The 26494-nt window shown below is 39.8% G+C and overlaps 1 protein-coding gene across 2 annotated transcripts in view; it reads left to right on the top strand.

Moving 5' to 3' along the window:
* VAMP4 (vesicle associated membrane protein 4) overlaps positions 1-26494 on the top strand; it is a 48125-nt gene that overhangs the window by 11796 nt on the left and 9835 nt on the right. The window contains exons 1-4 of one of the 2 annotated variants that reach the window (XM_047076999.1): positions 8994-9167; positions 12133-12252; positions 19262-19308; positions 23107-23157. In XM_047076999.1, coding sequence (XP_046932955.1) covers positions 12187-12252; positions 19262-19308; positions 23107-23157 — 164 coding nt within the window. In that variant the 5' untranslated portion in view covers positions 8994-9167; positions 12133-12186. Of the gene's footprint in view, positions 1-8993; positions 9168-12132; positions 12253-19261; positions 19309-23106; positions 23158-26494 lie in introns of those variants that run through there. The other variant, XM_047077000.1, reaches the window with a different exon arrangement.

A 26494-nucleotide genomic window follows, 5' to 3' on the forward strand; every position in this document is an offset into this window, starting at 1 on the left:
TAATATTCACAACTCTAATAAAGGAAAATAGGAATGATAAATGCATATATATCATACATATAGAGGTTTAGATATAGCCTACGTACAGATAGAAATATGAAGTAAAAGGAGATTCTTCTTGTCTAAGAAATCTGTGATATGTGGCAGAAGGGGAGCTGGTTCAAGGATCTCTGATTAAACGTGCCTTCATTGCCAGAAGAAACCAGAATCCTCTTCTCACGCGCACTCTCCCCCAGTCAGAAGCCATGAAAAGTGATGACTTCTGACTACTGAGGTGTGTCTGGGAGGACCTAAGAAACTCTCCCGTTTAGAAAACCCTCTCTACTTTCTTGCATAGTTGCTAGCAAATGAGCTTATCCCTTTACAGTACTTTAAGCGCAGCTTAGATAAAGTTCCCTTTCAGGTATGATGCAGTAAATTGAGACAGACCATTGCTCCCTCTAGCAATTAATAGAAAACCAGATAAATACCAAAAACATCTCTATGAAGCAGTCAGAAGACTGTTTAAGCAGGAAGAAAGGGCCAAGATTCCAGAGAAGGAACTGCGAAAAGGTGGTCTGCATTTGCCCTGGAGACGCTTACAGATTTCAGGTGCAGGGAAAGCTCCTGAGCAAGCATCTGGGCTTTGCCTGGGCCGAGGACTGTTGTGGGGACAAAACAAACAAGCAAACCAGTGACACTTTGGGGTTTCCCAGGACCAGAAAGACAAAACTGCAATCTTAGAGAGCCAGGATCTCAGGGAGAAGGAAACAGTAATGAATTGAGGGACTCAGATATTTTTCTCCTCAAAATTTTGCTGAATTCTAAAGCTGTTTTGGGGTGGGAGGCTGAGATGATCAAACCACTGTTTTTCAGAGGCTTTTTGCTTAGCATCTTTATCAGCAGAGATGAGAGTGAATCTTCTTTAGAAGATTTTGGAGGATAATATCACATACATACACAATATTTCTTACATTCAGTATTTTATATTCCATTTTTAATACTCAATTATTTTATACTCAATAATCAGTACTGAATATCAAAAACTATTAGGTTGGGTGCCTGGGTGGCTCAGTTGATTGAGTATCTGACTCTTGATTTTGGCTCTAGTCATGATCTCATGGTCATGGGATTGAGCCCTGCATGGGGATATGTGCTGGGCGAAGAGCCTGCTTGAGATTCCCTCCCTCCCTCCCTCCTCCCAAATGCATGTGCTCTCTCTCAAAAAAAAAAAGAAACAAACACAACTATTAGGTATGCCGAGATAAGAGTCTTATGACCAAAAACCAAGAGAAAAATAGACAATAGAATCCAGCCCATAACTAATCCAGGATTAGATTAACAGACAAGGACTCTGATTAAAATGTTCATAAAAATAGATGAAACACAGACAATTTCACTGGAGACTTAGAATCTACTTTTTAATGGAAATTCTGGAACCAAAAATACAGGAACTGAAGTGAAGGGGGCCTGGGAAGTGAGGAAGCAGAAATCTGTCTGTGCCCGTGGCTGCTGCCATTGCTTTGGGGCATATGCCTCAGCTGCAGCTCTGGAGCCGTGTTGTCAGTGCCAAAGCCCTAAGAGCTAGTGCAGACTCAGAGGATTTGTACACACATTTTAAAAAACCAAACTTCTATTTTTTTTTAATTAAAAAAATTTTTTAATGTTTATTTTTGAGAGAGAGAGAGAATGCGAGTTGGGGAGAGGCAGAGGGAGAGGGGGACAGAGAATCTGAAACTGGCTGTGTGCTGACCACAGAGATGGAGAGCTCAAATTCAAGAACCATGAGATCAAGACCTGAGCCGAAGTCAGATGCTTAACTGACTCAGCCACCCAGGCACCTGAAAAGACCAAACTTTTAAAATAGAAGTTCATACACTTGTCTTCAAGAATATACTGTTGAGGCGCCTGGCTGGTTCTGTTGGAAGAGCTCTCGGGGTCCTGAGTTCAAGCCCCACTTCGGGTGTAGAGATTACTTAAATAAATAAAACTTAAAAAAAAAAAAAAGTATACTGTGTTGCAGTAAATAGGTTCCAGAACATAAAGATGCATTCTTTTTTCAAGAATAATTTCTCAAGAATTCTCCAAATAATTCTAAGCACAAGTATGTTTTCAAGTATACTATCATGACATTTTAGAAAGTAATTGGAAAACTTCCTGCTCTATCTATGAAGGATGGGGACAGGGGTTCAGTGATTGCCAAAGAATTTCCTTAAAACATTCCATAAGGATGGTTATCATTGAGTTTGATCCCAGACAGATATCCTATACTTAATCCCATATGCCATGTTCCAGTCCTGGGACTGCTTAACATTAAAGTATACATTCCAAGCAGATGTGATGAATTCAGAGTCACAGAAAAGATACTGTGAATTTTTCTGTTAATTCTTTTTTTTTTTTTTCTTTTCAAGTGGGGAGAGTTGGATGCTCAATAAACTCAAACAACAAGCATAAGTAGAGCCAGAAGGAAAACTACTGCTTTATTATTTTTTTTAATGTTTATTTGAGAGAGAGACAGACACAGAGCATGAGCGGGGGAGGGGCAGAGAGAGGGGGAGACACAGTCTGAATCAGGTTCCAGGCTCTGAGCTGTCAGCACAGAGCTGGATGCGGGGCTCGAACTCACAAACCTTGAGATTATGACCTGAGCCAAAGTCAGACGCCCAACTGACTGAGCCACCCGGGCACCCCAAAACTGATTTATTATTAATGATGAAAAATAGACATGCAATCTACCACAACATAGGGGAAAATTGGATAGGATATGGCAAGCTATGGATGATTCAGAAAGTTGTTTTCTAGTTAATGCTAATTAAAATTAAAGTATTTTGTTTGTTTACACTTTATAAGTAAGATACAAAGATAAAGTGTCTCCAAGAAATGCATTTTGAAATGCCAATGAAGTTCAAGTGTAACTTGACTTGAATGAATAATGAGCTGAAATGACTGTGGAATCCCAAAATCAATATTTATTTAAATATTTAAAGGCAATGATATTGACTAAGGTTTAAAGTAATCACGTTGCCTCTGTTCATTTCTTGATTTTATTTTTATGAGTCACAAACTTACATTGCTCATATTCTTTTTTCCCCTCCTGTTACCTTGAAATGCCAAAAGAAAATCAGTGCCAATAGGCCAGACTCTTCCTTGCTAGTCAAGCTATAACAATGAAACAGTTCAGAGAAAAGCAAATCTGTAAAAATGGAAAAACTCTATATTGCTTATAAGGTGACAAGAATGTATCAATATTGTTTTACTAAGAGCTTGTGATATTCTTAGAAGATAATAAGGAGGCAGAGATTACTCCTTGTTTGCTGCCCGGGAAATGAAACTGGTATTGAAAGTTAGTGACCGTGAAGTCATGCAGCAGGCTAAGTGCTTGTAGGATCCCCATGCCCTGGGAATGCTAAAACTTTTCTCTATCACTTCTCTTATTTTCTTCTTTCTTGCGTCTTTTTGCTCCTTCAAAAGCAAACTTTAAAAAGCATAACCCACTCAATAAATTCATTGTGTGCTTGTACTGTGCAAGATATGATGGAGGATAAAAAGGAATCTAAGTCCACATCCTTGATTTAAAGGAGCAGTCAAAATGACCATTAGCCTGGATCTTCTCAGCTGCTGAGCCATCCTTTTGTTCACTGTGTTAAGTTCCAAAACTTCTCCATTTTCTTTACACTCCCAACTGTAACACTGCTTCCTTGACCCTTCACATTGACTCTTGAGTTTTACTGAACATTTCTAGGTGATCTTGTGAGTTTCCCTAACTTCTTCTCTTTTCCATTTCAAAATTTCTCTGTATCTTTATCAGTCACTTCCTTTCTTCTTGCCTCCAAGAAAGGATTCTCTCTCCATCCTGCCCAGAACGTACCTCTGGTACTCTTCTAACCCTGATCCTCCCACCTCTGCAAGGGACATCACCCATCCTTATTTCTGTTTTGATTTTGCGTTATAGTCTCACTCTCTTTGTGGCTCCTTACTCCCCATTCCTATGTATAACTTGGTCATTTCTGATAGTACCTTGATTGTGCTGCTGCTTGAACTGCAATTTAGTGTGCCATTTCCCTTTACAATTAAATTTCTTGGAAGTGGAATCTATAATCTGCAATTCCACTAAAAAATAACTCTTACAAGATGCATTCCACATCCACAATGTTACTGAAATACTTCTTGAAAATCAATAATGTTCTGTGAGTCAGCAAATCTAATGGCTTTTTCTAGCCTTCATTCCCACTTTCCTCCACCCCCCACCAATTTCTCTGAAGTCTTTTTATTTTTTTTATTTTAGAGAGAGAGATAGAGAACGTGCGTGAGCTGGGGAGAGGGGCCAGGGGAGAGAGACAATCTTGAGCAGGCTCTGCACTGAGCCCCAGCACAGGGCTCAATCCCACCACCCTGGGATCATGACCTGAGCCAAAATCAAGAGTTGCACGCTCAACTGACTGAGCCACCCAAGCACCCCTGAAGTTTTATTATTTTTTTAACGGGGTTTTTAAGTTTTTTTTTTATTATTATTAATCTCTACACCTAATGTGGGGCTCAAACTCACCACCCTAAGATCTAGAGTCCATGCTCTTCCAACAGCCATCCAGGCACCCATGAAGTTTGATGCTAATAACCCTTCCTTTTTCTTTTACACTGTCCTGTCTTGTCATGTCTGCTGCTCCAACCGCTTCTCATGGACTGCTCTCCCTATCTCTAATGCCTACCTTCTCCTAAGTGCCCTTTCCCTTAAATACATTCTTCCTTGGATTCTTCTTCATAGAGATAATAGTTGAAGCCGAGGATTCCCATGCTCTGGGAATTATAAACAATTTAAGCAGTGCAATTTATAATAAAGACACTGGGGCACTCCAACCAACAGATTCATTTTCAGATACAAGGTCTTGGCCCTATTTCAAAGATTAGTGAGTAAATGTATGATGATACCTTTGAGTCAAAATAAAAAGATTAAAGTATATCTGCTTTTTTAAATCCTTACCACTTTAACTGACTTTTTTAAATGTTTGTTTATTTTTGAGAGAGCAAGTGAGTGGTGGAGCAGCAGAGAGAGAGGATCCCAAGCAGGCTCTGCACTGTGGGCCTCAAACCCACAAATCATGAGATCATGACCTGAACCGAAGTTGGATACTTAACCGACTGAGCCACCCAGGTGCCTCCTGACTTTTTAAATTAACCAATGAACATCTGGTCTCAATTTCAGTGGGAAAGAGAATCTCTCCTGTAGTATACAAATGGTACAAAATACCACACAATGAGAAAAGGTTTCCTTTCTGTGTTAGTCCGTTGAGGTTGTTATAACAAAATACCACAGACCAGATGGCTTAAACAACAGAAATTTTCTAGAGGCTAAACGTCCAAAATCACGGTGCCATCAGGATTGGTTTCTGGTGAGACCTCTCTTCCTGACCTTTTCATCTGGCTTGCAAGCCACTTTCTCAATGTGGCCTCACATGGCCTCATCTCCATGCCCACACACACATGGACACCAGCCCTATCAGATTAGGGCGTCACCCTTATGACCAACGTCATTTAAACCTTATTATCTACCTAAGGCCCAGTTTCTACATACAGTCACATTGTGGGTTAGGGCTTCAGCGTATGAATTGGGAGGGGTTCGGGAGGACGCAATTCATGCCAAATTCCATGCCAGATTCTCAGCCCTTCTGGGTTTTTTTGTATGTGATGCTCAAATGGAAACAGAGTCCATGTACTGTTCTGCACCTTTTCTCACTTTACGGTAACATACAGAGAAGCACCTGCACGGCTCAGTTGGTTAAGCGTCTAACTCTTGATTTTGGCTCAGGTCATGATCTCACAATAATGCCGAGCCTGCTTTGGATCCTCTCTCTCCCTTTCTCTCTGCTCCTCCCCCACTCATGCTCACGTGTTCTCTCTCCCTGTCTCTCTAAATAAATAAATAAATAAATAAATAAATAAATAAATAAATAAATAAATAAAATATTTTAAAAACCACATAGAGATATTCTAAGTGAGTACATGTATATCTACTTCAGTTTAATCACTATATACTGTTACCTTAAATGGATATTTCAAACTTATTTCCTATTGCTGGACAGTTAAAGCTTCTTTTTTTTTCCATGCTTGTTGCAAAAATCCTTTGAAGAATATTCTTAGAAAATGCCTTTATACAACTTGGGGAAGTATATCAGTGGGATAAATTTTAGAAATAGAATTGTTAGGTCAAAAGGAACTTAATATAATTTTTGACGTGTTTTACCACCCTGAACTTAAAAAAATTTGTACCAATTTATACTTCCACCAAGTGTTGAAGAAAGCTTGTTCTTCCCACCTCCCACACCACAATACCGCGTGTACACATCTCCATCACTGTGTTGTCAAACTTTTTAATCTTTGCCATTGAGCTAGCAAAAGGATCAAATTTTCAAATTAGACTCAGAAATCAGAGATCTTACCATTTTAAACTCTACTAATTTCAAAGATACCACTGACCAAGAGGCACAAAATAGGGAGAGGTTCAGGACTCAGTGCTGTTTCCCAGGTCCTTTCTTCCTGCGTTGGGTGCATCTCTGCCTAAGATCATAGATGTGGTTTCTAAATAAGATATGTAGTCACCTCACTTACACAGAAGCAACCAACTCAGTTTTGGAACATCTCCATTACATGCTGAGTTACATAAATTACATGATATTTTCCAGTCATGCACCTCAAATCCACAGATTTCGGGGGTGTTTACCATAAACAGTCCCAGCCCAGGAATATCTTACTGAAGGAATTCCATAGATAAACTCTCCTTACTAGCAAATACTATTAATTTGTTTGTCAGGAGGTCTGTTATTCCATATTTCTAAGAATTACATGCTTGCTTGCTTTTCTAGGGGTATTCCTCTATAAGGGGAGAGAATGTATTGCAGATCTGCTGGTAAATTCCTTCCTTCCCGGTCAGTGATAGATGAAAAATGGTATTTGATTTACATTTTGGCTGATGTTGAACGGTTGTTCACATGCTTAGAATTGTTTTGTACTTTTTTTTCTGCCTTATGGGAACAGAGACAACAACAAAATATTGAAACCTGCAAAGTAGATGAATCAGTGACAATTACTTTAGCAGACTTAAGAAACAAGAATCCTAAGCAGGCCACGAAGCAACCTGATTTACACGGCTAAACCCTGCATAAATAAGGCTCGGGAATTAGAAGTGCTAGGTAACTCTGAGCATGATGTGAGCTAAAAAACAGAAGGAATAATAGAAAGTTTAAGAATCAATCAGATGCTCAGGGGCACCTGGGTGGCTCAGTCAGTTAGGCCTTCCACTCTTGAATTGGGCTCTGGTCTTGATCTGAGGGTCATGAGTTCAGGCCACTTTGTGCTCCGCTGGGTGGGAAGCCTACTTCAAGAAAATAAATATATCAGATGAAAGAGAAATTATAAGAAAATTGGAAGATGAACATCTGAATAATTAATTGAAGCTCAAGAAAGAGAAAATAGGGTGAAAATAACCAAATAATTCAAGTTGGTGAGCCTGGAACCCTGTTCTGACCTTACATCCAGTGCTGTTTATATCCTTTCAGGCTTACTGGTATATCTGATTCATAGTAACTGTAAAGTGACATTTTCTACCCTTTCCAAAATATAGGGGAGAGTCAAAGGGACTTTGTTCAGGTGATTAAGGGGTGGGACTGGCATTACCCCTCCCCTCAGCAGTCTTACCAAAATGGTTGGCAGAACTAAAGAATTATGGTTAAAACAAAAAGAATTAGTTATACAAGTTACGCAGTGAGGTGCTCCTACAACTCAATCACACTCTTAAGTTGTGTAAGTAAGAAAGGCTGATGCTGTAAGTGCCTCAGACTCTAACTGGCTAAGGCACCAAAGGAGGGAGACACCCCATAACAAGCAGATTTACAGACGTAAAATCACCTGTGGAAGAAGGAAATAACTTTTGGGTCATCTGTGGGGTCTAGGGTAGTGTCACCATTATGCCTAAGCAGAGAAACTGTAAGAAGCTTTCCTTCTAGGTGGGTGGTGTCTGTCCAAGTCAGCCTGGGTCTGAGTAGTAAACTCACAGCGAGTCTAACGCCAGGTTTTCAGAAACTTCAACTGACAACCCACGGCTGTTTCTCAGCATCCCAGGATGATTGAATCAGAATCTCAAAGTAGTGTTTGGGCATTGTAGTTTTTAAAGCTTTCCAGGTGATTGAACATTAGATAATCAGAGTCATCCCAGCCAGGGCATCTTCCAGTTAGGTACGTTTTAACTGAAAAATGCCTGCAACGCTGTATCAACAAGGGACCCACACGTATTAAGTGAAAAAGATGCGTAATGCACAAATGATCGGGGTGGGGGGAATGAGTAAAACAGTCCAGCAGCGGCGTGTGTGGGAGGAATGGCTAAGTGAAACAAGGGACCGTAAAAGCATTATCTAGAATGGTTTTGGATTACTATGCCCACCTAATTCAGGCTTGGAAGTTTAAATATGATACTGAGGGGGTGAAGGGGGAGGGTGAAAAGAACAGTGGACAGGCCATACAAGGGTGATTTCCTAACTGAAACCTGAAGGCTCCGGTGTCTGGACCTAGTTATTTTAGGTTAAAAAGAATACAGGGGAAAGAGCACTGAGTCCTCGTCCCAAATCTACCCAAACTAGCTTGCAGCCGCCAGTAAATCTAGACCAGAGATTCCTAACGTCTAAAATGAGGTGGGATTCGCAACCCTCAATATCTCCCTGCTAGTCTAACTGCATCGATAAACAAGGGGTCACTTAGAGCTTCCGGAAAGGCCCAGACAATCCGAAGTAGTTCCGGGGCTGCGAACCATCCTCCTTGTTTTCTACTCGGTTTCTTTAGCCAAGGGTGATGGGCTGCGTCTAAAGCATCACCTAAAAGCCTCTTCCACCCCAGTCCCGGGCTTGTACAGCGCGCGCCCTGAGGGACTTCTCCCAGCTTCCTCCGCCTCCCCTGGAGGCGCTCCACTCACTCGATTCCTTCGACCATCTCCGCCGCCTGGGCCCGCCCCCTCGCCCGGCGCCAGGCCGCGGAGCGCCGATCGGCTCGATGAGCGGGGGCGCAGCTGCGGCGGAGCGGCCGACGCCGAGTCCGCGCCCACTGTCTCCCCCTCCCCGTTTTCTTTCTGCGCTTCCCACTCCTTCCCCCGCCCTCCCAGCGCTGTCGGCCCCGGAGAGCTGCCCGGAGCTCCCCGGGAGACTCAGGTACTGGCGCCGGCCCTCTCGACGGGAGGGGCTGATGTGAGGAGGAAGGAAACGGAGACGACGCCCCTGTTCCGCCGCGTCCCAACGTCCGCGTTGGGCGGCGAGACCCGCCTGGGGCGGGCGGGCGGGGGGGGGGGGGTCGGGAGGGACCCCCGACTGGGGAAAGGCTGGATTCGGGCCAGGTGTCGTGGAGGAGGACGACCTGGACGGGGGTGTGCGGGAGGGGGGGGAGAGGGGGAGAAGAATGGCAATTGAAGGGTGCTCTGGGAGATGGAACAGTGGAGGGCGTGGGGAGGGTTTGAGAAGAGTGGGAGGCACCCTGGAATGTGAGTGGGTATCTTGGGGTAGAAAGGACCAGAGTTAGGAGCAGATGTCGGAGGACGAGGCCTGGTGCGACAATTGGGGTGGAGGGGGGGCGGGGAACCGAGCTACTTGCTGGAGGGGATGGATTTGTTTCATTATTTAAAGTCAAGGGAGAAAGAGCGCCAACGCTGCTGTGTTTTATAACGTCCAGGTGACGTGAATCATTACAGTTTGATAGTTTTTGTGAGTAACATCTCCAAGCTGTGTCCAAGTCACATATTTCCGTGAAACTGCACCAGTCAAGGCTGTTGATGGAGATAAGGAAGAGGAGTCAGAAGGGAATGGAGGCGGGGAAAAGGAAAACCTCTGCCCAGATTCAAGCTTTGTGTGAAATGAAATACATAGGGGTTTTTGTTCTGTGCCTAAAGCAAAAAAGAGGCCAACGTTTACTAAACAAGTTAGAAGTGTATTACATGTAAAGACATTGAATAGAAAACTACTGCCTCTTAAAAAATATATATACACGAAATTGTAAACGTATGGTCATGACATAAGCATATGGTGATGTGACATTTTTAGAGTGAATTGTGTATTGGTGTTCCACTCTCAGTATGAAATGCATGATGAAAGCTCTCTTATTTACATATTTACCCAGACACAAATCCCTGAATTCATGTGTAATGTTTGCAGGGGAAAGTGTAGGTAGAAATATATGCCTGATTTCTGAGCATTCTTTGTTTCTAGTTATTTGACACAAATCAGTTGCATAGTTAATCTTGCCTGATGCTTTGCTGATGGCTTTTCTGTTGTCAGACACTTTTCTTGTCTCCGTGAGGCTGGTCCTTGGATTATAGGACCTGATTATGGTGTTTGCTCATCATTAAACTTGTAGCTTTACTGTATATTTCATAAAGATGTAAGTCTGCCTGTTTGGGGGATATTAAAGAAGCACCTTTGTTGGGTTTAAAAGATAAATAACATACAGGTATAATTAAAAGCTCAGAAAACTTGCTTCCTGTTTTTTCCTGGAGTCTAATATTTCTGTGTGAATGAATTATTCTGAAATCAAAGTATGAGGAATAAAATGGGCCAGATGTATATGACAGAGATATTGTGGGATGAACTCTAGAACTGTTACTTAGGTAGCAAGAATTTGATTTTTGTTACAAGTGATTAGGTTTCTGATTTAGAAGCATTTCTTATCAAAGAAAAGTGTATCAATTTGTTTTGATAGGACACTACCTTAAAATATTACTTTTATTTGGTTTATGAAACTGGACTCTGGGCTTGTATATGTTAACTAGCAAACTGATGCCTAATTAAAGATCTTAGAGGCGATTTCTTATGGAAGGGGAAAGAGAGCTGCTGGGTTGTTTATAGGGAAGTGGTCTTTCTAGAACAGAACTGTGTAACTTGATAGGCAGCTAATTGAATAAATATTAAAAGTGATCATGCATAGCCATTGGTTAATTTGGGTCTATGTGTCTGCTGTTTCAGTCGATAGAGGGAATATTAGTTACTTTTCCTAAATTAAATTCTCTTTTAGCTTCTTAGTGCCTACTTTAAAGGAGTATCATATAGACTAAAAGAAAATACATGTAAGTCACTGAGCACAGTGCATACCACATAGTAAAAGATTCAGTACTTTAGCTAGTAGCTATTCTCATTTTTTATCCATCTTCTAATCCAAGAAACTGAAAACTCATGTTTGCATGTCAGCTTTTTCTCCAGAAATTTTGAATAAGCTGCATACTCAAGCATTTTCTTGGAAAACCACAATGCATATTAGCATATGAAAAGCTGTGAAACTTTCTGTAGGAAAAAAAGAAATAAAACCAAAGAAAACCAATAACAACAACCAAAAAAACCCTTCAAAACAGCATCCTGGCTCTGTTTAACACAGTATTTAATAAACATCCCTTTTCTTAGAGCCTAGTGCTGTGCTTTAGAATAGGGTGTTATAATTTACAGAATGTTTTTGCATGAATTATCTGATTGACTGTGCCAACTCCATGCAGAAGCCTAGAAATCACTATTTCACACTTGAAACGGAATCATGGTTTAATCAACTAACTAAAAATTAGAGAACTAGGAGTGTTCTGTCTTCTAATTCCAGGTTAAACTCTTAAAGCATTTAATGCCTCATTTTCTCCAAATTTCCCGCACTCCTAGGCAATCTGCTCTTTAGTTTTATAAAAACTTTCACTAGGGGCACCTGGGTAGTTCAGAAGTCGTTTTAGCTTCCGAGTCTTAATTTCGGCTCAGGTCATCATCTCTCGGTGCCTGAGATCAGGCCCCGAATTGGGCTCTGCACTGACAGCAAGGAGCTTGGGATTCCCTCTCTCTCTTTCCCTTCCCTGCTCGCACATGTGCTCCATCTCTCTCAAAATAAATATTTAAAAAAAAAAAAAATCACTGATTTCCCCCACATGTTCTCTTTCACAAGTTACAAGTTACATCCATTTTCTCACAGTTTTTAACTTTTTTATGTATCAAGGCCTGGCATGGAGGACAGCATCACCCGGAATGAAGCAAGTGGGAAGGCAGTGGTTGAAGTCAGAGAAGTCAAGGAGGCTCCACCATACAAGGCTTTGAACACTATTTAAGTACTTTAGCTTTCACCCTCAAGTCTCAAATATAATGACATGCATTTTCCCTTAAGGTGGCGAATACTTGTTCTGCTGGGAAACAGAGAAGTACCTCTTGAGTAAAAAATATGCCTCCCAAGTTCAAGCGCCACCTAAATGACGATGATGTCACTGGTTCTGTGAAAAGTGAAAGGGTAAGTTCAGAATCTTCAGTTTTTAAACAGATTAAAAATATGCTTTCATTCCTTTTGTAAATTGTTTTAGAAAAATCTAAATTTTATGGCTGTATTCTACTTTATATTTTTTTCTTCATAGTAAATATTTAAAAGTGTATGTTCCTTAGATTGGTGATTCATTTGAATCCTGCATCCATTATTGATCAGATTATGCTCACTGCTTCTTTCTAGTCTTTCAAAGAGAATGTTAAATACACAGGATCTTATTCAGAACTCTGGGCCAAAATTGGTTGGCATTGAGAGTTTTTAAGATTTTAGTAAGGTAGTTAAGTGCATATTATATAACAGCCTTTTTTAGTGTCTGGAGCAGCACCTCCAAGTATGTTAGTATTTCTCAGAGAAATGTCTGATTAGTAAGTAAAGCTAACATCAGTTCACGCCAGGTTTTCCTCCAAATGAGTTTTGGCTCTAAACTTACAAAACCTCTTGGTTTTCAGAACTTTTTAGATTTTTGAAATTGCAGATAAAGAATTCTTGTTCTGTAACTGTCCTCGGAGTCCAGAGTAGTTTTTGTATAATGTTCAATTTCCTATTTATCCCAGAACATTCTATGCAGATGTGTATAAATCTGAATTTTGGAAGACAGCATTTGATATAAATGTTGTAGATAGGTTGCTTTTAGAATAAGCACTCACTATTTATTAGGGAAGGAATTAGTGGTATTCTTTTTTATCCAGCAACCTAAAGCCCTTGCTCACTTCCTATCTCATTGCTATTCCTTCATTTACTGATTCATTTATTGACCACCTGCTATTGTGCTAAAAACTGGAGGGCCCATATAGAGCTTATAGTCTACTTGACTTCATTTTACACGTTCCTTTTTTGTACAAGCTCTGAACCTCCTATTATTCACTCTGCCCAACATCTTACAATTTAAAAGTGTCTTTTAGTATAATACAGGAAATGTGTCTTCCCTTTATCCTAACTTTCTGTAGTTTTTACTTGAAGGAGGTATAATCCACCAATAAACTAATTGCTTGTAAAATAAACTTTATGTATAGACTTAAAATTATAAAATACAGAGTCTCAATCCACCACTGAGACTTGTAACTGTAACTGTTGTTGGTTGATTACTACTATGATTTATTGTAAAAATAGGGTATTGAATCAGAATTGAACAAAATTGACTGTTTAAATAGAGACCTCCTTTTGAATAGTTACCAGATGGTGAAATTTGATAACTGGTTCTAATAATCTATAAATTACTTTTTAAACCTTTATTTAAAGTTTTATTCCACTTGCCCATTCCACTTTTTTTAGTAACAGGTTTATTGAGATAAAATTCCTATGCCATACAATTCACTCTTTTAAAGTGTGTACAACTCAATGGTTTTTAGTATATTTGCAGAATTATGCAACTATCACTGCAGTCAATTTTAGGACATTTTCATTATTCCAGAAAGAAACACTGTACCTTTTAGCAGTCATCCCCCATCTCTTCATCCCCTCAACCTTGCAACCACCAATCTATAGATTTGTCTACTCTGGACATTTTATATAAATGGAATCATGCAATATGTTGTCTTTTGTAATTGGCATTTTGGACTTAAATCATAATGTTTTTGAAGTTCGTCCATATTGTAGCATAGATCAGTATGCCATTCCTTTTTATTGCTGAATAATACTCCGTTATATGGATATATCACATCTGTTCATCACTTGACGGACATTTGGGTTTTTTTTTTTTTTTAATATTAAGGACTTCTTGCATACCGCTTTTGACTCTTGGCTATTTGACTATTAAGAATAGCAGTGTTATAAACATTCATGTACAGGTTTTTGTGTGAACATGTTTTCAGTTCTCTTGTGTGAATACCTAGGAGTGGAATTGTTGGGTATTATAGTAACTCTCTATTCACCCTTTTGAAGATTGCCCAATTGTTTTCCAGAGTGGCTGCACAATTTTTACATTCCTACCAGCAGTATATGTGGATTCCAATTTCTCTGCATTTCTTCTACCAACCAGTTTCTCCTCACCACCAATTTTTTCTCCTAACACTTGCTATTATTATCTGCCTAGTGGGTGTAAAGCGTTATCTCATTGTGTCCTGTTCTCTTTTTTTGATAGTGTCTCACTAGCCCTTGTGTTTGTTCAATGAATGGGTGTAAAGACATTGATTTTCATGTGTGTTTCTTACAGTACAACTATAATAAATATATTTTATCATTAGTGTCATTATCTTTTAAGGCACATAAACTGTTTCATAAATATAGTGACTGTTAAACTTACTAGCTAGAATAGCATTCAAGAAATATTTGTTGGAGGAATTAATTAATGCATCTCCCTGACTGTTACTGACTTTGAACATCTTTTCATGTGATCATTGGCCATTTCTTCTTCTGTCTGGAATTGCCTATCTCTCTCCATTGACTATTTTTCTCCCTTGCCGTCTTTTTCTTATTGTTTCCTCAGAGCTCTTGATATAATACAGATGTCAGACCTTTTCTGAAAGTATGTTGCAGATTTTTTTGCCCAATCTGTTACTTGCCAGTTAACTTTGTTTATGATAGTTTTTCATGTTTAACATTTTTATGTTATCCATTAATCTTTTTCTCTTAAACTTCTGGAGTTGTGTGTTGCTTAGGAATAATTCAGCCATCTTAAGAGTTAAATACTTATTTCATATATATTCAGTTTTTGTGATTTCATAAATAAATGCATTTTCCTTTAAGTGCTGCTATGACCCATAACCTACAGATTTTGTTCTCTAGTGTTCCTGGTGTCACTTATTTCTAAATAGTCTGTTAAATTTCCATTACATTTTAATGTGTTAATTAGAAGAGTGTTTTAAAGTTTTATTTTTACTTTTTTTTTAAGTTTCTTTACTTATTTTTGAGAGAGAGAGAGAGAGAGAGCATGAGTGAGGTAGATAGAGAGGGAAAGAGAATTCTAAGCAGGCTCTGTGTTCAAACACACGAACCGTGAGGTCATGACCTGAGCCTAGATCAAGAGTCGGACACTTGATCGACTGAGCCACCCAGGTGCCCCTTTTGTTACCTGTTTTAATTTCCACTGCATTATGCCTGGAGAATGTGACCTATGTAATTTCTAGTTTTTGGAATTTATTAAAATTCTTTTGTGGCACATCTATTTCTTGGATATTTGAAATTAAAATTTGCTAAATATAAAGTTCTAGATTATTGTTTGTCTTCTTAGTTTCTCTATCTCTGAAGGGTATGTTAAATCTTCCCTATTATTTTGAATGTATCCATTTCTTTCTTTATAATTTGAGCAGCTTTTGCTTTATATCTTTTCCAACTATGTTATATATAAACATTCATTGCTGTTAAATCTTTTTGGTGGACTATGCATTTTATCATTATAAAATCTTAAATTTGATTGTTTAATGCTTTTGTCCTAAATTCGTCTTTGTATTAATATTGCTAACTCTAACATTCTTTTTGTTAGAATTTGCTGATATATTTTTTCCCACCTCTTCTTTTCTTCCTTTATTTGATAATTTGTTTTAGGTGAATTTTTTGTAAACAGATATTGGCTGGAATTTTTGAACTCCAATCACATGTAGTTCTTTTTTTTAATAGGAGCATGTCGTAGACTCTAAGTCTAAAGTTCTCTTTTGTCTAGCAAAAGAGCGAACGCAGGATTAAAACGAGAGATGGCTAATGTCCGGGAAAAAGGCAAGAGCCCCGAATAAGGGTCCTTGCCCCATATTTATTCAGATCAGAAGGCTTGCAAACGTGATGGGTGTGTATAAAGAGACAAAGAAACAAGGAACATTAACTTGTGGATGTGAGGGGGAAAGAGGGATTTTGAGGATACACAGTGTTTGGGGTTTGGCTCAATATAAAATAAATTCCAGGTGCCGGGCAGATGGGTAGATGGTTGCTAACAGCAGACAGGAGGCGCTGTGCCTGTTTATCTTTGCCAGCCTAGGAGATGAGACAGGGGGAATAACCTCAGGGTTAATAAGCCACCTTGGGCTGCTTTGCCTGCAGTGCAGTGTTCCAAAGTCCAATTCACCAATTTACCTGCCCTGGCCCTATTCTATGAAAGCAGCTTTCTGCTGTAGTACTAAACTTGGGGTGCTTTCACCCTGAACATCTAATCTTGTTATTCCTATGTATTGGGCACCTTTGCGCTGATTCTATTTCAGGCCTTTGCCTCTCTCTATATATTTGTGGGGTTTCAGCACCCCTCCCTATTTTGGGGTGCCTTTGCACCTCCCTATTCTTGGAGTGCCAATCTGGTTATCCAAACTCAGGTGTGAGCATTTTATGACTTTGTGTTTCTTTGTGCCTCCTTAACCCATTGGTGTAGGCCCAGGGAATTCCTAAGCTTATCCCCCACGGGAGCATTCATACCATTCACATTTGTTACAACAACTAACGTATTTGGGCTTTTTCTGTGCTAGCCAGTCCCTCTGATGCCAGTGAATGCCCTTCCCCCTGATCTTTGGTTGGCCCTTTGTTATCATTTGGATCTCTGCTTAAGTTTCACTTCTTGAGAGTGATTTTCCATGACAACCTAATCTCATTTAGTCACCCTGTCACTTTCTATCCTATCTCTGTTTCAGTTCTCTGCGTAGCATTTTTTTTTTTTAAACATTTATTTTACTTTTAGAGAGACAGACAAGAGTATGAGCAGGGTAGAGGCAGAGACGGGGAGACACAGAATCTGAAGCAGGCTCCAGGCTCTGAGCTGTCTGCACAGAGTCTGATGTGGGGCTCGAACCCATGAACCGTGAGATCGTGACCTGAGCTGAAGTCAGACACTTAACCAATTGAGCCACCCAGGCGCCCCTCTGCATAGCATTTGTTACCATCGAATATTTTTCTGTGAGAGCTCAGACTTTGTCTGTCTTGTTCAAAGCTGTCTTGATACCTAGAACAGTGCCTGACACATAGAAGATGCTCAGACATATTTATTAAAAAAAGTATTGAGGGGCGCCTGGTTGGCGCAGTCGGTTAAGCGTCCGACTTCAGCCAGGTCACGATCTCGCGGTCCATGAGTTCGAGCCCCGCGTCGGGCTCTGGGCTGATGGCTCGGAGCCTGGAGCCTGTTTCCGATTCTGTGTCTCCCTCTCTCTCTGCCCCTCGCCCGTTCATGCTCTGTCTCTCTCTGTCCCAAAAATAAATAAACGTTGAAAAAAAAATTTTTTTAAATAAAAAAAATAAAAATAAAAAAAGTATTGAATACATCCTATTTTCATTTTTTCTCTCTGTGATATGTTATATATCATTATGCATAGATCATTATATTTCATATATTTTTCCTCTTTTCCCTGACTTCTTTGGCAGATTGATTGTTTTTCCTCATCTCCTCGGCCTCAGTATCACTAGGCAGTTTAAAAGTATCCTTCCTTTCTCCCTTTGTATCTCTCTCTTTTTTGTTATTAACTTCATATTTTAACAGTGATGTTTAAATCTGTTTTCTCTGTCAACATACCAAACACCACGTCCCTTCCATTGTTTTGCTTCCTCATTCTGGCCCACTTTCCCTGCCTCCACTTGTCTCCCCAGCAGGTGTGACTGTTATGTTACTTACTTGCTTCACTCTTCTCCCAGCTTCTAGGTTTTGTTAGAATGGTTTGGGGCTCTTTTAAAGTTTCTCCTTATATTATACCTTTTCTTTTTCAGTAGCTATAAGTAGTTCACAATCACATTACCGTATTTATTCAAAACTGACCACACATTTTATTAGGTTCATTGATTTTATTGACCTCTGTCTTAGAATCTTTGCTCTGATTTAATTGGGTTTTGTTGTTGTTTGGGCTGGTGCAATTCCTTGAGTAATTTTCTCAGAAAAGGCAATAGGTGGTGTATTTGTTTCCTATTGCTGTTGTAGCAAATTACCACAAACTCAAAACAACACAAATCTATTATCTTCTAGTTCTGGTGACCAGAAGTCCAAAGTGGGTCTTCCTGGGCTAAAATCAAGGCTCTGGCCAGGCTGTGTTCCTTCTGGAAGCTGTAAGGGAGGGTCTGTTTCCTTCTCTTTGCCAGCTTCTAGAAGCTTCCCATCATCTTTGGCTCATGCTCCTTCCACTGTCTTTAAAGCCAGCAGTATAACATCTTCTATTCCGTCTCTCTCCCCACTCGTCTGTCCCTCTTTCCTCTCTCTCCCTCCCTCTCTCTCTGGCACTTCTGCCTCCCTCTTTTAAGAACTCTTGGGATTATGTTGGGCCCACATGAATAATCCTTATTGATCTTCCCACCTCAAGACCTGTAACTCAGTCGCACCTGCAGAGGCCCTCTTAGCATGTGAGGAAACAGTCACGGTTTCCGGTTTCTGTCTTGGGGAGCTGTTATTCTGTGTAGAAGCTGTGTACTATTGAAGTTCTTCTATGCGGGAAAGTCTGGTTGCTGCTCTTCATTAGGCTCCTTTTGGAACTTTATGTCTTCCCCTTTTGGGGAGAGGGTGAGATCATCTTGATTTTAAGGAAAATAGTTGCATCTTATAGAGTAAAAGTATAAAGTGGTTTTTGTTTGGAAGTTCACATATGTGTCGAAGGTTATTTGTGAACTGTGAAGGCAGTAGGTGGACTGTGCCGATTCTTAAACCCTTGTGTCTCAGCTCCAAACCTGTCCTCTATACCCTTCTGTCTGATGCTAGAGTTGGACTCAGCAACTGCACTTCTCCTTTGCCGCGTGGCTTCCTATTAGGTTCTGCCAGTGGAGAGAGACTGGAAGGCGGGGAAGGAGACGGGACTTAATGTCTTCCTGACTGCCTACAGTTCCTCAGTTCCCTGCTGGTTTCAGTGACCTTTCTACCGTGTTGTCAGTGATAGGATTCCGGTATTGTAAGCATTTTCTTCGGAAAGTTGGCAAATGTGGTTCTTTCAGCTTGCGATAAAGCACATGTAACCACTCTTCCCTCTGTCTGGAAGCTTAGAGTTAAGAAATTTCACCAGAATAGAACTCCTTTCATTACTCCTCCCTGACAGTTTGCAAGACGTCTGAATCTGAAAACTCACGTCTTTTTTTTTTTCCCCTCTTTTTTTGACAGAGAAATCTTTTGGAAGATGATTCAGATGAAGAAGAAGACTTTTTTCTGTAAGTTTTTTTTTTAATAGCTTTATTGGAGTATAATTAACATCCAGTAAAATGCATATAGAGTATATAATATGAGTTTTGGTGCATGTACTATACGCCTGTGAAATTATCACGAAAATCAAGTAATGAACGTGACCGTCACCTCTGAAATTTCCTCATACCCTTTGTAATCTATCACTCTCCCAATCCCCAGGCAACCACTGGTCTACTTTCTATCACCGTAGTTTGTGTTTTCTAGAATTTTTTAAATGGTATCCCACAGTATGCCTTTTTTTTCCTGGTATCATTCCCTTTGCATAATTATTTTGAGATTTATCCACGCTATCCCATGTATCGATAGTTTATTTCTGAGAAGTATTCTATTGTGTGAATATACTGTAGTTCATTCATCCATTCACTTATTGATGGATATTTGTGGTGTTTATAAGTTTTAGCTATTGTGAATAAAGCTACTGTAAACGTCTATGTGCAAGTTTTTGTGTGGATTGATGCTTTCAGTTCTCTTGGGAAAATGCTTAGGAGTTAGTCGAGTGGCCGGTATATATTTACAGCTGTTTTCCAAAGTGATGCACCATTTTATATTCCCACCAGCATCGTATAAGAGTTCTAGTTGCTCTAAATCCTCGTCAGTACTATATATGGTCAGTTTTTAAATTTTAGTCATTCTTGCAGATGTGTAGTGGTATCTCACTATCGTTTCAATTTGCATTTCCCTAATGACAAGTTATGTTGGACCTCTTTTTTGTGTGTTTGTCATCCCCATATCTTGGATTAAGTACATGTTAAAGTCTTTTGTCCAGGTCTAAATTTGTCTTTTTATATAGTTGTTTATGTATTCGGGATACAAGTTCTTTGTCAGATGTGTTTTACAGACATTTACTTTTCATCTGGTGACTTAATCTTTTCATTTTCATGACAGTATCTTTTGTGTTGATTTTGATGAAATCAATTTATTACATTTTTCTTTTATTGTTTTTGCTTATTTAAGAGATCTTTGCCAAACCCACGTTTACTAAGATTTTCTCCTATGTTTTCTTCTTCTTTATTTTAATTTTTTTAAAGTTTGTTTTGAGAGAGAGAGTATGCATGAAAATAGGAGGGACAAAGAGAGAAGGAGAGAGAGAATCCGAAGCAGGCTCCGTGCTGTCAGCACAGAGTCCAGTGCGGGGCTTGATCCCACCAGCCATGAGATTGAGACCTGAGCCAAAACCAAGAGTCGGATGCTTAACTGACTGAGCCACCCAGGCATCCCCTCCTATGTTTTCTTCTAGAAATTTTCTAGTTTTGGCTTTCACATTTAGCTCTGTAATCTGTTTCAAGTAAATTTTTATGTATGGTTGAGGTAAGGGTGAAGGATAATTATTATTTTTTTATTTTTATTTTTTTTGGCATATGGCTATCCATCCAGCTGATGAAAAGATTATCCTTTTCCCATTGAATTGCCTTGATACTTTGTCAGTTAATTGATCTGATCAGTCATCTACAGTTATAATTAGAAAGGGCTGTCATCATATAGGCCTAAGTTGTATTTGCAAAGGCAGGAAGGAGGACATATGTGGCAGGAGTTTTCTCTAGAGATTGGTGTAGGCAGATGTGCCCCCTCCCCCCCAAACATTGGCCTCCCTCTTTGTTATAATTTTGTAAGATTTTTGTAGAGGCTTTTCCCCTACATAAAAACATTTTATAAAAATAGTTGACAGCCATGAAGCAGTGAACAACATAGGAAACAAATCCATTAATAGGAAATAGTATCATTTTGGCAAGGTCAGATGATGTGGGAAGATACCTCCTACATGTGACAAGATTTCCCAAGAGTCACAAAGCTAATTGCCACAGTGGCAAATATGGTAAAAAGCCTTAGACCTAGAGCACTAGCTACCCGTCAGAAAGGACCTCGCATTGAAAAGGCCTTGTATTGAAAAGGTTACATAAATGATTCTCTCAAGGTCAGCGAGATACCTTGTGAGAAACACTAATTCTTCAGACCTGCAACGTACCCCTGGAAGTCCACTCCCAATAATGTACCTTTTGCAGAGGGCCTGACAAGCAGCTAGCACACTTGCTCAAAATACAGCTTCCACACACTGTGGGTCTGTTTGGGTGTTGAAGAGGAGACAAACCAAATAAATTTTTAAAAAAGAAATCAAAATCCAGGTTTATCACCCAGCAGTTTATCAACACCCAGCAATATTCTCAAGAGCCAAAAGATGGAGCAACCTAAATGTCCATCAGCGGGTGAATGGATAAGCAAAGTGCGGTGTATGGATATAGTAGAATATTAGTCTTTTTTTTTTTTAATTTTTTTTTTCAACGTTTATTTATTTTTGGGACAGAGAGAGACAGAGCATGAACGGGGGAGGGGCAGAGAGAGAGGGAGACACAGAATCGGAAACAGGCTCCAGGCTCTGAGCCATCAGCCCAGAGCCTAACGCGGGGCTCGAACTCACGGACCGCGAGATCGTGACCTGGCTGAAGTCGGACGCTTAACCGACTGCACCACCCAGGCGCCCCAAGAATATTAGTCTTAAAAAGGAAGGAAGTTCTGGGGTGCCTGGGTGGCTCAGTCAGTTAATTGTCTGACTTGATTTTGGTTTGGGTCATGATCTCACGTTTCTTGAGATCGAGTCCCACATCAGGCTCTGTGCACTCTGCACAGAGCCTGCGGAGTGCACAGAGCCTGCGTGGGATTCTCTCTCTCCCCCTCTCTCTGCCCCTCCCCTGCTCGCTCTCTCTCTCTCTCTCTCTCTCTCTCTCACACACACACATACACACACACACACACACATACTCTTTCTCTTTCTCTTTCTCTTTCTCTCTCTTTCCAAATATTAAAAAAAAGGGGGGGTAGGAAATTCTGACATATGTTTACAACATGGATGAATCTCCAAGAACCTATGCTAAGTGAAAGAAGCTGTTCACAAAAGGATAAATTTTATATGATTCCACTTATATGAAGTACCTAGAGTAGACAAATTCATGGAGACACAAAGCAGGATGGAGATTGCCAGGGGCTAGGAGGAGGAGGAGTGGGGAGTTAGTGATTAATTGGTAGAGATCTTTTTCTTTTCTTTTTTGTAATTTTTTTTTTTCTAAGTAAGCGCTATGCCTAACATGGGGCTCAAACTCACAACCCTGAGATCAAGAGTCGTACGCTCTACCAACTGAGCCAGTCTCCCCAATTCTATTTTTTTTAAGTTTTATAATTTATACCTTATTCTCAATCATCAGAGGAATGCTAATTACTCAAAATGGATTATCCACAAGTTTTTATTTCCCCAATATTAAAATGGATTGGTTGAAATGATACAACACTTGACAAATAACAGTTTGAGAAATGTTGGTATTTTCATAGACCTGAATTTCCCGTTAGCTTTGTTGATAAATTTAAGATGAGCAACAAAAAAGAATGTTTTGAATGGATTTTTTTCTGTATCCATTTTTGATAATCAGCATTTATTATAACCTAATTCAAAGGTGAATTTACTTTTTCTGTCTATAACTGATCAGAAAGCTATTCATAGTCACTGGCACTCTTGTTACGATGTTTCAGAGTTTAGTGATTACAACAACCTGTGTGTAACTCTATTTTCTCTGAAAGTTTTAACATTCAGAAGAATGAGGTTAGTTGTGGCCAGTGAAGTGCAGATGTGATTACACATCACGTTCCAGCAATACCAGTTATGTGTGGTTCCTTGGGGTAAATTACTGGTCTGTGTTTAGAATTAAGCCTGATTGTATGTGTTTTCTATTTTTTATTTTAATGCTCTCATTAATATGTGCTTGGTATTTTGTTTTCAGAAGGGGACCATCTGGACCAAGATTTGGACCTAGAAATGATAAAATTAAGCAGTAAGTTCCTGAGATACTCATTTGTTTAAGTGATTTTATCGTATTTCTGTGTGGACCCAGGGTTGGCAAACTACAGCCTAGGAGCCAAAGCTGGTTACTGCCTGTTTTTCTAAATAAAGTTTTATCGGAACACAGCCATGCCTATTCTCTTATTGCCAGTGGCTGCTTTCAAACTACCATGGCAGATTTGAGTAGCTGTGACAAAGACCTTATGGCCCACAGAATCTAAAATACCTATTGTCTGTCTGGCCCTTTACAGAAAAAACTTTGCTGAGCCTAGATGTAGACTGACTATAATACAGGATTGTAAAAATCCAGTAACTTTCTATTTTCACAAAGCTACCTCTGAATCATAGAATCTGGTGCCTGTTTGTTGGTTTTCTTAACTTGATTACTTTTATGTCAGATGCATTTATTTAGCATAATCTCAAGGTCAGTTTTGGTTTAAATCTGTGCTTGAGTCCCATTTTCAGAATAATAGATGTAATATCATAGGTTTGGTTTTTGAAAGTGCAGTTGTTTTTTATATCCCTCCAGAATGTTGTCATATCTATTACTTATTCTAATACATACATTGATCTAAGTTTTATGGGTAACTAATTTTCCGTTTAAACCTTTATATATGTTGGTGGTGGTGGGTGATGGGTAATGCGGTAGTAAATGTATCTAATGTTAGAAGGATCTGAGTCCTGACAAGAAGGGAGACAGAATGGGCAGAGCAGTGAAACAGCTTTGGAAACAGACTAAGTTTTGAATACTAACTATGGACAGTAAACTAAATGGATTCAGGATCTCAGGAGGGATAGCCACTGCTCTAGTTCAGGCTATAGGTGGCACATAGTGGGAAGGGTGCTGTGATAGGAAATCAAGTTACTGTTAAGATACTTGGGCTTTAGTCAGGTAGCCGTTGGTATGAAGAAAAAAATATCCGTAGTTCACCTAATCCTAGCTAATGGATTCTGAAATCAGAACCAAGGTTCCAACAAACTGAGTTCTGGACAGGACGTTTTCATTTTCTCTTACTGTCTGACAGATTGCCCTGAACTTAACAGTCTAAAACAATACGTATTTATCATCTCACGTTTTCCATGGGTCAGGAGTTCAGTCACTGCTTAGGTGGGCTGTCTGCACAGGGTCTCACAAGCCTGAAATCAAGGTTTTGCCAGGGCTGTGATCCATTTACTGACTGAGCTCAGGTAGTATTGACAGAATTCTTTTCCTTGCAGTTGGAGAACCCATGATACTTGCTCCTTCAAGGCCAGCAGAAGAGTCTGCTGCTCCAAGTCTCTGTTGGCCAGTAAAGATACAAAGGACTGCTTAGATTCAGGCAGTCCATAACATGTAGGCAGTAAAAGGAAGAATTGCTAGACTCTCTGGGTTCTCGGACACACCAAAAATGATGATTCCAAAACAAAAGGGGCCGCATGGCTGTAATAGGAGTTGTAGGGTACCCTGTTACAGAGGAGCCAGTTCTGCACTGTAGCTCGGCGGTTTTATAGTCGGCAGATACGCCCTGCAGAAAGCCTCATACATCATCAGAACCTGGGAGTTGGTAAGAAATTGTCTGTGGACAGTCTTCTAGGGAGATGAGTGGGAGATGGCTTCACAAAGAGTGGGAGATGGCTTCATTCATCTTCTCATGTCCTGGGAGGGTTACAAAACATTCAGGGTCATCAGGATGCCATGGCAGAGCTGTTCCTCTACACTGAGCCAGAGTGACTTCTGTTCCACCCACATAGTTCTCATACCTAAGCTGCTCTAAGAGAAGAGGACTCCACTGATGACACACTTGTTTTTTGTCCTGCCCATATGCTTGCTTTTCTCTCTGATACCCTTCTGCAGAGTGAGCCTAGTACTGAGTATGGCCTATTGAGTCTTCTGAATATGATTTTCCAGCCGAACCCCAAACCATTGCTGGTTGTACCAAATGGGCATTGCAAACAAAGCATATGTCTATGTGAACAAGTGCCAGGCACACACACATGAATATGTATATGTACATATTAATTAGCACAATATCTTTGGTGATCACAGAATTTTAGAAAAGTAAGGAATTGTTGAGTAAGTATAATTGTTCTCTAGAGCTAAAATCTTGCCAGACTTAAAAGGTGGTCAGTCATCTAAACCTTGTGGGCACAGACTCATGGATGCTTATTTAACCAGGGCATGACTCCATGTGTGTGCCCAGAATGCCCCAAGATGGCAGAGCACAATCTACCACACAGCTTGCCCATGGACAGATACCTGGCATTAGTTGAGTAACCAAAATTGTTAGCGCTGTTAGCACTGGTGAGTTCTTTAAGCTGTTATCACCATGTAATTTATAACATTTTAATACAGGGTGTCTCTTGACCTCATGGATCAGCAACATTATTACTTTGTTTGAATTCGATTGGCATGTTGCCACCAGATTATTTTCAGTGTTTGAGGGAAGATTTTTTTCTGGTTAGATTTAAAGTAATCACATGCCTGTATAAAATGTATGATTCTCTTTGGAATGTTTTCTTTGCTTTTAAGTTAAATAATAGCTTTATAAATGCAACTCTAATGGATTACAGTCATTCTCTGTTCTGGGTAGGGAATTTCCTAACTATAGTCTTGGTCCAATCAGTTTAACTTTATAAAAAGGCCCCCAAGGAATGTTCCATGATGTAACAGCAATATAGTTGCAAAAATACAGCATAACTTTAAACCTTCTTTTGTCAACAGTACCTTAAAAAGCCACAAGATGGGGGTGTTAACTGTAAAAATAAATATTTTCTTTATAAAATAAGGGAAAAGTGTTTGTTGCTGAGCACTTTTCTCTTCTTAATGGAAGAACACTGACAGTAAGCACAGGCTAAGGGTTAGGCATTGTGCTAAGCGTTTAAACACTATTACATCTAATTCTCACACGTGAGAGACGATCATGTGGGAAAATATGAGGCTCCAAGAGGTTTGTGACAGACTCCACAACACCGCAGCTTCCCTGTTGATGATTAGAATAGGGACGTTTCAGGAATACAAGTTGTGTCAGACTCTAAGGATGACTTAAGTCAACGTTGAAATACCTTTTCCTTTCTGCATGTTTTATCCTTTCCTGGGTATGTTCTTTCTTGTGTCCTTTCTTCTACCATCCGACTCTCCTTTAACTGGAAATGATATAAATCTCCACACCCTCCTATACAAACTTGCTTTTCCTTTGAGTTCTTAATTTTTTCTTTCAGTTAATGCTCATCATCTATGGACGCTCAGTTGCTCAAATTATAAATCTAGAAGTCCTGCACCCTTTTCTTGCCCCAGCTTCTTCACCAATGTCCAGTGAATCACTTGATACTTGAAATATCCCCTCCTCTTA

Source organism: Lynx rufus, unplaced genomic scaffold (genome assembly GCF_022079265.1).
Source record: "Lynx rufus isolate CCGP_SWC_20201006 ecotype Redwood Valley unplaced genomic scaffold, mLynRuf1.p SCAF_15, whole genome shotgun sequence".
Taxonomy (NCBI): Eukaryota; Metazoa; Chordata; class Mammalia; order Carnivora; family Felidae; genus Lynx; species Lynx rufus.